Here is a 17,054-nt window from a genome sequence, read left to right as displayed (position 1 = left end):
CACTTTTAAATCTCTCCAAGCTGTCTCTTCAGGAATAATACCCTGCAGCACCACGTGAAAATCGTTCCCGTGCCCCGAAACAGCCGCCCAGAAGCAGCATGAATACAGACGGACGGTCACCCGTATTTTGGACTTGGGCGTTGGGCCGTCAGACTAAGGTCTGCATGCAAGTGAGCGAGCCGGGCAGTCCCTGCACTGTCCCGGGCAGCACTCGGACCCTCGCAGGCCGCGGACAGAGGGGCCGGAGGGAGACAGGCAAGACGGGATTTGTCCGAGCGTAGAGGTGACCGTACTTCACTCCTGACCGCGCTTCCCGACCCCCTGCTCAGGGTTGGCCCTCTTGGGGGACAGGCAGAGACGGGGGACCAGGGACGAGAACCTGCGTACTGGAGGGTCCCACGGCGCGGCGAGGCACTTTAATGTCGAAGCCGCTTTTGGGGTCCTTCTCGCCCCGCAGGGCTGGGTCGTTGAAGGGCTCGTGCCCCGTCTCCCAGTCGCACACAGTCTTCCTGATGGCCTGCAGGACACTAAACACGGCACGAGCGCTGACGCCGTGGGGCCACTGGCCACCACAGCATCTCAGCGGACGCTCACCCAGCTCAACAGGGGATTTTAAAAATAGATTGTTGCCCGGCTGCAGTGGCTCTGTGGTTGAGTGTCAACCATGAACCAGAGGTCACGGTTCTATTCCTGATCAGGGCACATGCCCAGGCTGTGGGCTCCATCCCCAGTGTGAGGCGTGCAGGAGGCAGCCAATGGGTGTTTCTCTCTCTCTCCCCCTTCCTCTCTCTCTAAAACCAATAAAAACATATATATAAAAACCTTAATATGCAAATAGACTGAATGGTGTAATAACTGAACAACCAGTCACTATGATACGCACTGACCACCAGGGGGCGCGTGCAGAACATGACGGGCATTGGCCGCGGCCGGATGGTGGAGCAGGTGAGTGGGGGCACCAGACCAACTGTCATCGGGATGAGCCTCTGGTGGTTACTGAAAATTCTTTGCTACCGCACGCCACCTCCTGCCCGCTGCTCGCACCCACTGCCGGCGCCGGCCCTGCTCGCACTCGCTGCTGGTGCCTGGCGCTGGCCCCATAGCCCGGCGCCGTCAGTGGGTGCAAGCGGCGACTGCCAGCCCTGATCATCCCTCAGGGGTTCTCCGCCTACCCCTGCTCCTGAGGGGCGACTGGGACCAGCAGCCGCCTCTTGCACCTGCTGCCCTCGCACCTGCTGCCGGCGACGGCCTGCTCACACCCACTGCCGGTGGCGGCCCGCTCACACCCGCGGCCGGCGCCGGCCCGCTCACACCCACTGCTAGCATTGGCCCCAGTCGCTCCACACCATCAGCAGGTACGAGTGGGGCCGGTGCCAGGGGCGCATGGGAGCGGCAGCGGCGGGAGCAGGGCTGCTGGCAGACAGGGGATGGGGGCCGGGGGCCGTGGCGGGAGGGGTGGGCACGGCGCGGAGGATGGGATGAGACCTGCCCCTGTGCCAACCGTAGCCTTGTGGCCATAGTTCCTTTAAAGGCGCACAAATTCACGCACTGGGCCCCTAGTCTATAATAATAAAATCATAATATGCGTATCGACCAAATGGCCCAACAGCAGAACGACCATCCGGAGGACCAAAGTATGACACGCATTGGCACCAGGACAGTCAAGGTGGGTGCGAAGCGATTGGTCAGGGGGCTGCCATTGCCCCATGATCACCCAGCAGAGGGAGGCCCAGGCCACCGTGAGCAGGGTGATGAATTGGGGAGGGGCTCCGCGATCACCCCAAAGAGGGAGGCCCAGGCAACCCTCTGAGGGGCAATCAATGTGGGGAGGAGGGGCAGGGGATCCTCAACTGATCAGCCCAGAGAGGGAGGCTCAGGGCACCAGCTGGCGGATCGATCAATGTAGGGGGGGCTCCGCAATCACCCCAAAGAGGGAGGCCCAGGGCACCCTCTGTGGGGTGATGGATAGGGGGGCTCCGCGGAACAAGGGAACTGGGGAACTGAGGGTTTGTGGCTGCGGACGCGGGCAGCGTCAGGACAAGGCGGGTGTGGGCGGAGGCGGGGATGGGGCTGCGAAGGCCTGCCTTGCACGAATTGTGTGCACGGGGCCTCTAGTATGTACATAAGAGGAAACATTGACTGCACGGCCAGGTTAACCTGCACCAGCCCTCCGATCCCGCCCGAGCGCAGGCGCTGACCTCTGGATGACGTTCTTCTTCTTCTTGATGGCCTGCCGCAGCGGCTCCCGCAGCGTGACCTGAGAGAAGTCCTGCAGGGCGGCGTAGACCGTGTGCCGGATGGCATGGTTGAACACGCTCTCCATCCGGCCCATCAGCACCTGCAGGCCCTTGATCATGGCGATCACCTGCGGGGACACGGGCTCTGGGTTGACGGCCGATGCACACGGCCGGCCTCTCCCAACCACTGGGCTCTGCTTGGGTTTGTTCCATGGCTGTGCTGCTTTTCAAACAGATGAGGAATGTCTATTTGCTAATGACAAAAAGAAATGCTGCCCCAGCCAGTGTGGCTAGTTGTTTGGAACATCATCCCATACACAAGATCATGGGTTCGATTCCCACTCAGGACTGGTGATTCCTGGTCGATGTTCCTCTCTCTCCCTCTCCCTTCCTCTCTCTCAATCAATAGAAACATATTAAAAAAAAAGACAGGAAGCTGTAAGTGAAATGAAATCCCAAGGCAGAGCCTGGGATCAGGGCTCCCAGGGGGGCAGAGGGAGGGGCTCCTGGCTCTCAGGTGCCAGGTGACTTCCTGTCCCCCTGGACCTGCCCCAGGGGAGGTGTCGGCAGAGATCAGTACCCACGGCCTATTTTATTCTGTTTCGACAACTGCGACAGATGCAAAAGGGCTGCCCCACAGAGAAGCAATGACAAATGTAGGTGGTTTATTCCCGTTTTCCTCTCCTTTGAAAAGGGAGCCCACATGAGCCGGTGGCGATGGAGGCAGAGACCACAGACAGACGCACCTCCACGAGGGCGAACTTCTCCTCGCTGGTGTAGTTGTAGCGCGTGGCGCGCTCGTACTCCTCAGCGTTGTCGGGGCAGTCCTTGTTGGAGTACTTGTCCGTCGGGTGCACGAGTTTCCACGAATACTAGTCAGAGAGACAGGGAAAAACAGACTGCAGTGCTCGGCTGCCGGTCATGTAGGAGGCAGACAGACAGGGGCAGCGGGAAGGACAGGCAGACAGACATGGGCAGCGGGAAGGACAGGCAGACAGACATGGGCAGCGGGAAGGACAGGCAGACAGACATGGGCAGCGGGAAGGACAGGCAGACAGACAGGGGCGGCGGGAAGGACAGGCAGACAGACAGGGGCAGCGGGAAGGACAGGCAGACAGACAGGGGCAGCGGGAAGGACAGGCAGACAGACAGGGGCAGCGGGATGGACAGGCAGACAGACATGGGCAGCGGGAAGGACAGGCAGACAGACAGGGGCAGCGGGAAGGACAGGCAGACAGACAGGGGCAGCGGGAAGGACAGGCAGACAGACAGGGGCAGCGGGAAGGACAGGCAGACAGACAGGGGCAGCGGGAAGGACAGGCAGACAGACAGGGGCTGTGGGAAGGACAGGCAGACAGACAGGGGCAGCGGGAAGGACAGGCAGACAGACAGGGGCAGTGGGAAGGACAGGCAGACAGACAGGGGCAGCGGGAAGGACAAGCCAGGAATGGAAGGTCACCGGGGCGGAAAGCAATGGACAGGATTGGGGCCTATAAGGGGCGGCTGGTCAATGTTTCACTGTCACATCGATCTCTCTCTCTCTCCCTTCCTCTCTCTGAAATCAATAAAAATATATTTTTAAAAATATCGTAACGTTACAATTTAAAGGCTATCAATGCCAACAGATGAGGCCATTGATTTGTAACACAGGTGCCTGAAACATATGTTGAATTGTCTTCCATTTAAATAGACATATAACCTTATTTCTAGGCCCCCAAATAAAAAGCCAATTTGTTCTTGATCCAAGAACCAAAGTTAATGCAAAAAAAATATCATCAAGTCCATATCTTGATGAGTCTGGGGGGGTGGGGAGGGGAGGACGCTCTCCAGGTTCCTAGTGTTCCCGCCTCCTGGCAAGCGAGCGAGGGCGCCTACCACTTCCATCACGTGCGCGCTCCACTGGGACAGCAGCTGCAGGCCCTGCAGCGCCAGGTCGAAGAGCTTCCGGTACTCGGCGTCTGTCTTCTGGGCCTCCTGGCGGCCGGAGCCTGTGACAACCTGGAGCATCAAGGAGCATCGAGAAGTCGTCCCACATGTAGAAATCTGGCCGAGTCTCCCCCGTCCCATCAAACCCGCTCTAGGAATCCACCCCAAGGGCCCTGGCCCAGAAATGTGACATGATGGGGCACACGACCCATCAGGCCCTGGCCAGCGCTGCTAGTGGTTAGCGCCTCAGCCTGAGCACTGAAGGGTCCAGGGCCCTTACCCGCTGTTCTAACCCCTTAAGTCTGCAGTTCACTGAGGAAAAGGCATCTGCTACACCCACAGCCCACAGGCCCTCCTGGCCGCTCTCTCCACCTGTGATCTCGTGTGTGACCCCCAGGGCCATGGGCCCTGCAGGACTGTGAGTGATAAACCTAGTTTTCTCTAAGCTGCGTGGCGGCTGTAGCTGGGTGGGTCCTGCATTCACAGTAAGGCCCCCAGGGCTGGCCTGCCGACCTCGCTGTTGCTGTAGCGTGCCAGCTCGGAGATGAAGCGCATGTGGTCCTCTCGGATCTGGATCATCTGCTCACAGATGTTGTACTGGGGGCTGCTGCTGGAAGACGTGCACGTCCACCTGGCGGGAGGGGAGCGGGTCACCGGAGGGCCGCCTGCTCCTTTTTAAAAAGTCACCGTAATTTCTCCTTCGTCACCAAACTGCTTCCTGACGGCGATGCCAAGTGCAGCCCAGGGAATACAGTCAGTCATGCTGTGCTAACTGTGTGTGGTGCCAGGAGGGTGCTGGACATACCACGGGGACCCCTTTGTGAAGTATATGACTAGGTCACCACCATGCTGCACCCCGGAAAACAATGCAAAGTCATGCTGAATGTCAACTGTGATGGAAAGATCAAATTAGCCCTGGCCAGTGTGCATCAATGGTTAGAGCATCGGCCTGCATACCAAACGGTTGTGGGTTCAATTCCTGGTCAAGGGTACGAACTTAGGTTGCAGGTTAAAGCCCAGGTCCGACTGGGGAGCATTCGAGAGGTAACCGATTGATGTCTCACATAGGTCTCTCTCTCTCTCTCTCTCTCTCTCTCTTTCTACCTCTCCCTCCGTCCGTCCCTGCAATGGAAAACATATCCTGTCTAGGTTATGGGTTTGATCCTCAGTTGGTGTATGTAGGGGAGGCAGCCAATAGATGTTCTTTTCTCACGTCGATGTTTCTGTCTCTCTCTCCCTCTCTCTTAAAAAACACAAAACACAAAACAACGACAATAGGAACATCTCAGAACATTCTATTGGGCAGCTCACGGTCGTACCGAGATTTGTTTTCCTCGTAGTGGGCGCTGGTCTTGATGTATCTTGCGAGTTCTATCTGCATGTCACCGAACAGTGGGACCACCTGGAGCTGCTGTAGTCAAAGGAAAAAATAGGGTCAGCATGTATGTTCAGTGACCAAACGTACAATTACGTGAGTGAATAGCCATTGGTTACTGTTGGTTAACAGCATTCTCTGCAAACCATTTAGTGCAAAAAAGTGGTGAACACTTTTTGTTCTACATTCACTTCAAGAACAAAATACAAGTACCAACATTCATGAAATCATTTTAAATATGGAGATTATTCTGACTTTGGTTAGATCTATGGTCATAAAAAATTCAACTGCATTTCTAATACTAGCAACAACTAGAAAATGAAAATTTAAAGAATTTGCGAAAGCATCCAAAAATAAAAAAATTATGTATGAATACATTAAACAAAATATAGACAATACCTCTAAGCAAAAATACTACCAAAAATTCCGGAGAACATTTTAAAGTTTTAAGTGAATGGAGAAATATATCAGGTTCACGTATTGGAAGAATTGGTAATTTAACAAAGTCCATTCTCCCTAAATGAATCTATACATGCAATGGAATCCCAAACAATATTCCAAGAGGAAGGTGTTTTACGAGTGGTGAGCATGTGTGGCGATCACAAGCCAGTTCTAAAATGCATTTTGAAAGGTGAAGGGATGATACGCACGACAGTCTTGAAGAACATAACTGAAGACTTCCTGGTGAGCAGACCTACTCTACTGGGAAGCCACAGCCACTAGGACTGTGTGGCCTTGGAGCATGGATGGAGACCAGTGGGGCAGGACAGAGGACCTAAGACAGAGCCACAGACAGACATCTGGTTTATGACCCACGAAACACAGAACATTGTGGGAAAAGATGGCCTCTGCAATGAAAGCACAGGTCAGCTAGATATCCATAGGGAGAAAAAAAATCCAAGAATGTCAACCCCTAGCCCTGGCCAGTGTGGCTCAGTTGGTCGACCGTGGTTCCATGCACAAAAGGGTCGCAGGTTCGATTCCCAGCAAGGCACATGCCTGGGTTGCAGGCTCAATCCCCAGTAGGGGGTGATCTGGAGGCAGCCGATCGATGATTCTCTCTCATCATTGATGTTTCTCTCTCTCTCTCCCTCTCCCTTCTTCTCTCTCTAAAACCAATAAAGATATTAAAAGAATCACAATGAACCCTAGCTGGTTTGGCTCAGTGGATAGAGCATCGGCCTATGTACTGAATGGTCCCAGGTTCGATTCCAGTCAAGGGCACTGGGTTGCGGGCTTGATCCCCAGTAGGGGGCCTGCAGGATGCAGCCGATCCATGATTCACTCTCATCATTGATGTTTCTATCACTCCCTTCTCCCTTCCTCTCTGAAATCAATAAACATATATTATTAAAAAAAAAAAAAAAGAATCACAAAGAGAGAGAGAGAGAGAGAGAGAGGGAGAGAGAAGAATGCCAACCCCTACCTCACGCCATACAGAGACCAGTTCTAAGGGAAACTATAGGTCTAGATGGAAAAGGAGCGGTGATGCGTCCAAAAGCTAACACATGAGCCTGCTGTATGGAAACATTCCCTAGAGTAGACATTAAAGATGGACACATGGATAACAATGAAATGAAGAACCTCTATTCATCAAACGACACCTTTAGGAAAGTGAAAGGGGAATGGCTGCATTTTGGGGCACACACACCGAGAATACGTGCAGAAACAACCGAACAGGGAAAACCAAGCAATGTCAAGTGATGTTTCATGAAGCACACAAAGGGCTAAGGCATCAGAGGCCCAAAGAGCGCAATGACACGCCCAACCTTCAGATGGCGCCCCTTCCAAAGGGGTTGGCGAGGAAGTGGAACAAGGGGAACGCTCACTCATTGCAAAGCAGCGCAGGCCCATGGAAAACTGTATCTACAAACACTGAAAACCTTTATGCTCATGACTCCAATCCCATCCCTGGGTTCACGTCCAACAGAAATGTGCAGATGTCCCTAAATCTGAGCAGTCCCGTTCACACCGGCGAGAACCCAGAAACCACCACATGCCCATCACGACAGAATGGATCAACAGACGCTGGGGTGACCATCCGATGGCGACCCCATGAGGAAGCTTAAGGACTGCCGCTGCGGGCACACACAGGGACAAGTGTAACTGAGTGACCAGGCAGACAAAGGACGCAAGGCATGGTCCCCTTCATTCGAGACCACAGCCCGGCAGGGCCTGTGTGGGGAGGCGGGGAGGGAGCAGGCAGTGTCCCAGGACCCGTCACGGTCACACGTCTATGGAAATGTCACTCACTCACCTTGAAAAACTTGTCGATTTTGGACAAGTTTATTCTTTTCTTGGCATCTAGTTTATAGATGTTGCTGACACTCCCATCCATCAAGTACAGACCAAATCCCATGACCTGAAAAAGCACAAAGTGGCATAGAAAGCTCAGACCTACAAGGTCAATTGCCCACAAGCACCTACAGAAATGACACTTCACTCTTTCTCCAGAAAAGGCATTTTAGCCCTGGCCCAGTGATTGAGCGTCGACCTAGGAACCAGGAGGTCATGGTTCCATTCCCGGTCAGGGCACATGCCCAGGTTGCAGGCTCGATCCCCAGTAGGGGGCGTGCAGGAGGCAGCATCAATGGTCCTCTCTCATCATTGATGTTTCTATCTCTCTCTCCCTCTCCCTTCCTCTCTGAAATCAATCAATCAATATATATATATATATATATATATATTTTTAAAAAAGGTTGACAAAAGGATCGCAGACAAAGCACAGCCTGTTGGCCAGATCCTGGCTGTCCCACCCTCCTGTGTCTCTCCCTCCGTGGGGCCCTCAACAGCCGTCCCCACCCGCGTACTTTGAGAAGCATGTGTTTCTCGCTGGGCGTCAAGTACATCCTGTTCTCGTAGTAATCCACGCACAGGTTCACGATGTCCGCTAGGAGCTCTTCGTAGCCAGAGATGACTTCAAGCTGCTGCTGCAGAGACTGGAAGAGGGGAGCCCCATGCCACCACCTGCTCCAGGTCCTCTGTCCCCTGGAGCCCCAGCCACACACCCCACCAGCCAGAGCAGGAGGGCGCGAGCCTCACCTGTGTGATCTTGTTGTGGTTGGCCAGGAACATGGACAGGTTCTGCGACTCCTGGATGGACTGTGGGTCTGCCATTTTCCGTAGAAACTGAGCAGCCCTTTGTAAGCAGGAAAAAAAGAAAACAGGTCATCAACTAACATGCTTCATGATTTAAAAAGAGAAGAAGAGCCCAGCGGGGGCGGCTCCGTGGTTGAGGGTGGACCCATGAGCCCGGAGGTCATGGCCGGATTCCGGGTCAGGGCACATGCCCGGGTTGTGGGCTAGATTCCCCATCGGGGGCGTGCAGGAGGAAGCAGATCGATGATGCACCCCATCTGATGTCAATTTCATTTTAAAGACACAGCAGCAGACGTATGATTTCAGAGGCAATGCAACTACAGCCCATTCACATGCAAAGTAAAAACTCTTCCAACTGAATTTTCTAGCTCGGATTCCTTGTGTGGCAAGAGGCACCATCAGCCAGCACCTTGTCACCTGGTTCTAACCAGCCATGCCTTCAGCAGGACTGGGGACAGGCTCTAGAGAAAGTCTGTCCGTAGACAGCTGGCTCTGCCCTGACCGCCCGGCCCTCTCCCTGCCACCAGCCACCCACACAGTGTTCCAGAAGCACACGCCACGCCATGCCCGCCTTTTCCAGTTATCTTCTCCGCATTCAAAGAGAAAACCGCCCCCGAGGAGAGCGGGTCTGGGAAACCAGGAAGCTCCACGGGACCTCACTGCAGCATTCCACCGGGCCAGCTCCACCCACTGCTGGGACACCATCCCCTGACCGGGCCATCCTGAGCAGAGAGTGACCAGGGGTGGCACCTCAGGCTGCAGATCCCACCTGCCCCTCACCGAGACGCTCACGGAGCCCAACGCCCGTGCAGTGACCCCAAGGCTCTGTGAGGAGGAAATGGTCTTGTGTGCTTCTGCCACCCAAGGGTGCTGAGCGCTCAACAAACATGTGAGTCAAGGGCACATACCTACCTTGGTTCCAGGCATCATCCCTGGCCCAGGTCAGGGAGCACGCAGGAGGCAACCAGTCGATGTGTCTCTCTCACATCCATGGTTCTCTCTCTCCCCTCTCCCTTTCACTCTCTCTAAAAATCAATGAAAAAAGAGACCCAGGCGAGGATTAACAAGCAACAAAATCAAAACAGGCCTGGGCCTGGCCAGTGCCCACCGCCAGCAGCTGCAGTGACTTCCGCACACCCGGAGGCACACCCCCTGTGCAGGAAGCACAGCGCACCAGGCACTCCCAGGCGCTCTCCAGGGGCTCAGGCGCAGCGCTAGGCTCACCTCTTGTAGGCCGAGTGGTCGTTCTTCACGCTGCACTTCATGTTCTTCAGCTCGTCCAGCACCGCGAACATGTTGATGAACTTGCCCAGCGTGACCAGGTAGGCCTCCGACACGAAGTCCTTCCTCCGTTCCGCGTGGCACAGGCGCCGCACCTCCCCACAGAAACGCTCGATGGCATTTCTCTGAGCACGGAAAGAGGGGGTCAGGAGAGCCGCTGCCAACGCAGGGACAGCTCCACGTCTGGCTTTCACTGCAGTGTCCAGACCCACCCTCCCTGGAGGCGTGCTCAGTGGTTAGCGCGTTGGCCTGCATACTGGAGGGCCGTGGGTTCCATTCCTGGTCAAGGGCATGTACCTGGGTTACAGGTTCAAAACCCACCCCCAGTTGGGACCCGTGTGGGAGTCAACCCATCGACGTGTCTCTCTCACATCAACGTTTCTCTCTCTTTCTTCCCACCCCCACCCTTCCACTCTCTCTAAAAATAAATGAGAAAGATATCCTCGGGTGAAGATTAACCAAAAAATTAAAATTAAAAAAATAAAGTCCTCTCCCTGCGGCCACTTTTCCTAACCAAGGAGCCAGAGGAGCTTAGGTGACGGCCACCTGAGCACGCATGAGGGTGAGTGTGAGAAAGAAAACACCCGAAAAACGGGATGAATATAAAGTATAAATTGGCAGAAAGACAAAAGTACTTGGAACTGAGAAAGCAGTCCTTATGCCCTAGTCGATTTGGCTCCGTGGATAGAACATAGGCCTGCGTGCTAAAGGGTCCCAGATTCAATTCCCAGTCAGGGCACATGCCCGGGTTGCACGCTTGATTGCCAGTGTGGGGCAAGCAGGAGGCAGCCGATCAATGATTCTGTCTCATCATTGGTTTCTTTCTCCCTCTCCCTCTCCCTCTCTCTCTCAAATCAATAAAAATATATTTTAAAAATTAGTAAGTAAATAAAACACAGAATTCTGCATCCCTCTCACAAAACGAAAAATAAATAATGCAGTCTCCGTGAAGAAAACATAAATTGGCTCTCAAGGAGAGAAGTGAAACAAAAGTGTTTATTCTGAAAGAGCAGGCAACGCTTTCACCTGTCCGAGGCTTAGTTCCCTTTTGTCTCTGAAGCATCTGTTTGCTTTAACTCACACGCAGGTGCTGTACTGAGTTCCTGGGGACAGTGACAGCGGCACTGTCCTAACCTCTGCACCAAACCCTAGGACCATGCTGCTGTCCTACCTGGAAGTACATGAAATTCATCAGTTTTGTGACCTCAGGCTCAAGGACCTCCACGGTTTTCTCATAAATTTCCACTCTGTTAGGCTGCTCATTACATTTCACCTGGGAATAAACAGGTATGACATAAAGAAAGGCTTCAACCAGCGAGAAATGAGGGAGGGAAGGTGCTGCTAGCGCTGGGGGTCCCTGACTTCTGATGGGTAGAATTCCGGCGGGGCTGGGCTGGGCTGTGCAGGTTGGGGTGTGGCCTTGCTGAGCTGGGCGGAGGTAATGAGGGGCGCGGCCTGGCTGGGTGGGGCAGAACAGCAGGGTACCTGTGGGATGGCCCGAGAGCAGCTCCTCCAGGTATACAGCATGACGGCGTACCCCTGGCCCTCTTCCAGCATCTCATTCTGCAAGGGGGCGCATGGCAAACGTCAGGCACGCAGGGGAGCATCCCTAGCAAAGGAGATGCCACATCGCTAACAACTACAGGGATCACCTATCCCGACTGCCTTTGACAGACAAGCACCAGGGCCTGCCTCCTGAGTAAGAGACAGCTGTGAGGAGGCTGGTGTCACTGATGCAGGGGTGCGGCCATGACGACCACACCGCTCCTCCCATACACCCAAAGGTCACGGGTTCTATTCCCAGTCAGGGCACATACCCACGTTGTGCGTTGGATCCCCGGCCAGGGAGTCTAAGAGAGGCAGTCCATCAATGTGACTCTCTCATCTCTCTCTCTCTCTCTCTCTCTCTCTCTCTCTAAAAATCAATGAATATGTCATCATGTGAGGATAAAAATAGTTACATTGTGGACATTCACAAAATGTGAAGCCATAAAATACACAATTGTAACAATGCACTTCCTTTACACCATCTGTATCACAAGGGGGTGCATGTGTGCAGGTACATGAGAGGGAGAGAAAATGGGCTTCCTCAAAATTCTCTCTGGGCTGTCGATGATAAATTTTCAGAAAGATCAGGTATCTATACTAATAAAAGGGTAATATGCTAATTAGACCAGGAGACCTTCCGGACATAGCCATTGTGGTGGGGCCAAGGCAGAGGCAGTTAGGGGCAATCAGGCAAGGAGGTGGGGGGCAGTTGGGGGCGAGCAGACCAGCCTGGGAGGGCAGTTGGGGGCCATGAGTCCAGCAGGGGAGGGCAGTTGGGGGCAAGCAGGATGGCGGGGGGGGGGGGGGGAGTTGGGGGCAATAAGGCCGGCAAGAAGGGCCGTTGGGGGTGAGAAGGCCGGCAAGGGGTGCAGTTGGGGGCGAGCAGGCTGGCTGGCAGAGTGGTTAGGGGCGATCGGGCAGGCAGGCGAGCAGTTAGGAACCAGCAGTTCCGGATTGTGATAGGGATGCCTGGCAGTCAGACATCTCCTGAGGGGTCCCAGATTGGAGAGGGTTCGGGCAGGGCTGAGGAACAACCCCACACACACACAAATTTTGTGCACCAGGTCACTAGGTGTTTTATAACAAGAAAAACAAAGGCTTTTAAAAAAACGAACAAGGCATTTCATTCACTCTTCTCTCCTTCCTCAGCAGGCACCCTTTCAGGATGACAGAAAAGAGGGGACACCTGCCACTCGGATGTGCCATTACCCCAGTTGAAAATTAATACACAGGGGATGGGGGGGGTTACCATGCCAGAATGGACAGTTGCTTGTTCAATGTATCTTGCAATACCGGTGACAAATGCATTTCTGTCTTCAAAGTTAGTGTTGAAATTTGGCTGAAAGGAAGAGAAAGACCATCACATGGAGGCCCGCATCTCAGGAGGTCAGCGTCACAGGCGGTCTGTGTGCGGCCACCGGCACCCACCTGGTAGAGCAGGGAGGACGGTGGGGGCTCAATGCAGGGCTGCTGGTCGGGCAGAGGCAGCTCTTCCAGGAGGTCCACGTTGGACAGCGCGTCCTCCAGTGTCACCTGGGCCGCCATCCTGGCCTAGAACACAACACGAAGCAACCTGTGCCGTGGGGAAGGAAGGGCAGGGCACCTGCCTCTCCTGGTCAGGGCTCACCAGCAGGGCATCACCAGGCAGCCTTGCTGGCCTCCAGGCGTGTCCGACGCCGGCACATGGTCACCTCACAGGGTGGCACTTCCTGGCCCCCTTCCGCCTTGGGCCACTGTCTTTAGAGGGCTCTTTGGTGGGAGGGTCGGAGGTTCCTGTAAGCAGGTTACACACGAGGACTCCTAGCCCAGGGTCAGCCGACAGCCACTGCTAAGATGTGGGTTGGGGTGAAGGCGCCACAGGGAGGGGACTGTCAGCAGAGCACAGCCCCAAGGCTGCGCGGAGCAGCACAGACGTAAAGCTGGATGTTATCTCAACACGGGTGCCATCTCCAGGGGACGGGACTCGGCACCTGCAGCCTGCCTCCCGCTGAATGCTTCTCCGGCCGGAACGGGACCCCGGGAGCAGCTGTTTATGGCGCCTTACTGTCGTGGCTGTGACTGACCAGATCCCTGGCCACTGGCAGTGCTAAGTGTGGATGCATCTAACCAGAGGCTTCTCAGCACACCGAGCAGACACGAGACAGAAAGGAGAAGGAAGCCCGCAGGAGCAGGAGCCTGCAACCATTCTCGTCACTGAGGGTGAATCAGCAGGAGCCAGGCAAGGAACCCAGCGGGTCCACGGGGACCTCACCGGCATTCACAGAACGCTCCTGCCAGCTGCCGATCAGCTCCGCACGCTTCCCACTTAAAATGTAGCAAATAATTTTCAATCTACCTGGTATTTTGTGGGGAAAAGACAGCGTTTTTCCTTTCGTTACCAACTTCCTCCTCTCATCACAGCTTCCTGTTCCACACCCTGAGCAGTGAGAGCAGCGCCCGAGGACCGGCCAATGCCCCGCAGAGCCCGCGCGGGGCCAGTGTGCACGCACGGGCACGGAACCTCCAAGCGGGCAGCCTCCTGGGTCACAGGTCGACGCTCAACCAGTGAGCCACACCGACCTGCCGGGCGCCCTCTAGGACACACCTCACCTGGCGGTCCCATCTCAGAGATGAGCACCTGCCCACCCACCCCCCAGCATGCGGCCTGGGCAGTCCTGACGTCTCTAGAAGCTGGTGTGGTGAAGCCAGATCAGAAGCCAGGACAGAGACAGTCACACAGTGAGAGGGCAGAGGGAACCCGGGCCCACAGGGGATCCCACAAATGGGTGCGCCCGGAGTGGTGCTTGAGCAAGCCCGGTGCCTTCCAAGAATACGCCATCGTGGAAAGATCTCCAAGATCTTGGAGTGAGCCAGGATGACCAAGTGAAAAGGCACGAAGACATACGCACTATAACCTCGTTACCAAAATAACACACAAAAATAAAACTGCTAGTATGTGTGTGCCCAGAACAGGCATGATGGCACTAGTGGAGGAATTCTGCTGAGGTTCTGTACTGTTTACATTTTCTGATGAGCTGGACTTCTGCAATTTTTCTCATGACTTAAAAATAGGATTTGAATCTTTTAGGTTGCAACCTAGAGATACACTTTTCAGACCTGTATGTCTGTACCCCTCAGCGGCAAAATGGAAGAGTCCTAGTGCATGGTGCTCGGTGAACTAAGGCAGACCTAAGACCAACTAGGACATTCAAAACTGTAGGAATGGGGAACAGCTCAGCGGCTGCGGGAGATAGAAACGGGGGAGGGGATGCCTACAAAGTGACAGCAGGAAGGAACTTGGGGTGATGGCGCTGTTCTGCATTTTGATGTTGGGCTAGTCACAAGACTACACATTTGTCAAAACTCGCTGAAATGTGCACCCAAAAGTGAGTTTGACTGTACGTAAATTTTTTTAATTCAAATAAACACATACACACACACACACAAAACACTTGGGAGTGAATTTGCTTCAGCGAGCGGTCTGTCGGCACAAACAGATGCGTGAGCTCAGGAAGCGTTTCCCCCCGAAACTCCCGGTCAGTCTCGGCGTGACCGGAGCTGCGGCCAGCACCCCCTCACCCCGCCCCAGCCCCGGGGGGAGAGCTGGACTCCGGCTAACGTAGACCGGCCCGGGTCCACGTGACTGAGAACAGACTCTTTCTTCGGGCTCCGTCCGTGCCTGCAGATCTGCTCTCCACACCGAAACCACTAGCGACCTGCGGACACGGGCCCTCCCCGGGCCGCGCGCCTGGACAGGACCGCGCTGCTCCGGGGGGCGACGAGTGGCCCAGACCAGCGACCTGCGCTCCAGCATCGGCGGCTCCAATCACGGATCCATCAGGCAGTCGCGTTAGGAAATGGGCCAGACACGCCACCGGGCTCGCGAGGCCGCAGCGAGACTCTGTGCGGGGCCCGGGGGCCTGCCCGCTGGAAAGCAACCGCCGCTGAGTCTCGGTCGCCCCCCCGACGCCCGGGTCCTGCTGTTCCGGGGGGGACCCGCCCCGCGGCCCGCGCCCTTTGGACAACGCGGGAGAGGAGGCCCGGACGCCATTCGGCCTACAAAACGCTCCCCAAGCCCGTTTCCCAGTCGCTCTCCACTTGTCTCCCTCTCCCCACCCCCGCCTCGCGAGCGCCGCACGCACCCCGGGCTCACTCCGAACCCCGCAGAACTGTGCGTGCGGCGCTGCACCTCAACAAAGCCCGGGTCACCCCGGAGCCCGCACCGCGCTTCCGCTGGGCCGGACCCGCCCTCTGCCCTCCGGGTGCGAGCGCCCGCTCCCTTCTCCCCAACAATCGCCGCGACACGCGGACATCCCCTCCCCGCGGGAGCTCCGCCGCGCGCGGCCGCGCGATCGCGGGACCCAGGGCGGGTCCCCGAGGCCGTGCGGCGGGGGAGGCCGCGTCGCCCGAGGCCAAGTCCTGGCCGCCGGCGGGGCGCCTGTCCCAGTTCCGAGGGCGGCCAGGAACCCGCAGGGCCGCGAGGCGGGCCGGCATCGGCGCTAACCTGGGTCCGCGGCGGCGGCGGCGGCGGCGGCGGCGGCTGGGGGGTCCCGGGCGGGCCTGTGAGTTTCCAGCCGGAGTGAGTCACTCGGGCGGGCCGGGAATGCGCCAGGAAACACCCGCCTCCGCCTCATGCTCCCTGGGCGGGGGCTCTGCCGGCTCGGCCCCTTCCTCCTGGCGCTCCTCCCTCCCGCCCAGCGCCGCGCCCTGCGCCAGGCCTGGAAGGGAACGCGCTCCGCTCCCATTGGCGAAAGTGCTCCGGGGAAGGATGCAGGTCTCGGGGGCCGCCCCGTGACCCGAGCCTAAACGGGGTCCGGGAGGTGCGTGTGAAGAGCTGCGGAAGGGACTTTGGAGGACCCCGAGAGAGCGCACACCTGCGTGCCACGGCCACAGGCGGTCGGCGGCGGGTACTTGGATCGACCAGTCCCGGTCGCCAGAGACCCACACGGGTCCCTGCAGTGATCACCCAGCTCCAACCACCCGCCTCTGAGCCGTGACGCGCGTGGCCAGGCTTGTGGGAATGGCTGAGAGAGGAAAGCCTGACTTTGAACTAGACACAAAAAACTCTCAGATGCCCAGGAAGCTACACATCAAGTGAAAGGCTGAGGGGAGTGAGGGCGTCGAATCAAAAGTTCAGGGACTAAGAAGTGCTCCTCCTCCCCCCAACTTACTGCCTCATCAATGCAGAACAGTTACCACAAATTCTCTCACCTAGGACATGAAATAGCTTTCTGTAAATATTACAAGCCACACCAAAAGGCAAAAAACAGTTTGCAGGGACAGAGCAAGCATTAGAACCACACTCGGATACCGCAGGCATATTCATTCGAATATGATCAGATCCCAAAATTTTTTAAACTAATGTTCAAGCACTCTATTTCTTTTAAGGTCGCAAAGGAGGAAGGCAGGAGGCCCACATGGCTCCTGCACGCAAAGATGGGGAGTCACAGGTTTTTAAGGGACTCCAGGCAGGCTTTTTCTGGGCGGATAATTCTCTGGGCAGGTCCGGATTCTGGGAAACTCCAGAGGGGAGAGATAATGGTCTAAGCAAGTGGAATGTCCATTGTGAAGTGTCCCAAAGTTCAGTTCCCAGGAGAGTGGGTATCGAT

General features: G+C 55.9%; 1 protein-coding gene across 1 annotated transcript in view; it reads right to left on the bottom strand.

Moving 5' to 3' along the window:
* CYFIP1 (cytoplasmic FMR1 interacting protein 1) overlaps window positions 1–16,085 on the bottom strand; it is a 29,481-nt gene extending 13,396 nt beyond the window's left edge. The window contains 15 exon segments of the mRNA XM_036303668.1: window positions 380–527; window positions 2,199–2,365; window positions 2,984–3,109; window positions 4,113–4,235; window positions 4,677–4,794; window positions 5,483–5,574; window positions 7,796–7,900; window positions 8,349–8,477; window positions 8,581–8,677; window positions 9,862–10,043; window positions 11,090–11,191; window positions 11,404–11,481; window positions 12,716–12,805; window positions 12,895–13,017; window positions 15,950–16,085. Coding sequence (XP_036159561.1) covers window positions 380–527; window positions 2,199–2,365; window positions 2,984–3,109; window positions 4,113–4,235; window positions 4,677–4,794; window positions 5,483–5,574; window positions 7,796–7,900; window positions 8,349–8,477; window positions 8,581–8,677; window positions 9,862–10,043; window positions 11,090–11,191; window positions 11,404–11,481; window positions 12,716–12,805; window positions 12,895–13,011 — 1,674 coding nt within the window. The 5' untranslated portion in view covers window positions 13,012–13,017; window positions 15,950–16,085.
* Between the last annotated feature and the right edge of the window lie 969 nt (window positions 16,086–17,054).

This window comes from Myotis myotis, unplaced genomic scaffold (assembly GCF_014108235.1).
Source record: "Myotis myotis isolate mMyoMyo1 unplaced genomic scaffold, mMyoMyo1.p scaffold_m19_p_38, whole genome shotgun sequence".
NCBI classification, from domain to species: Eukaryota; Metazoa; Chordata; class Mammalia; order Chiroptera; family Vespertilionidae; genus Myotis; species Myotis myotis.
The sequence above is the reverse complement of the archived record's forward strand: the minus strand, read 5'-3'. Positions and strand labels throughout refer to the sequence as shown.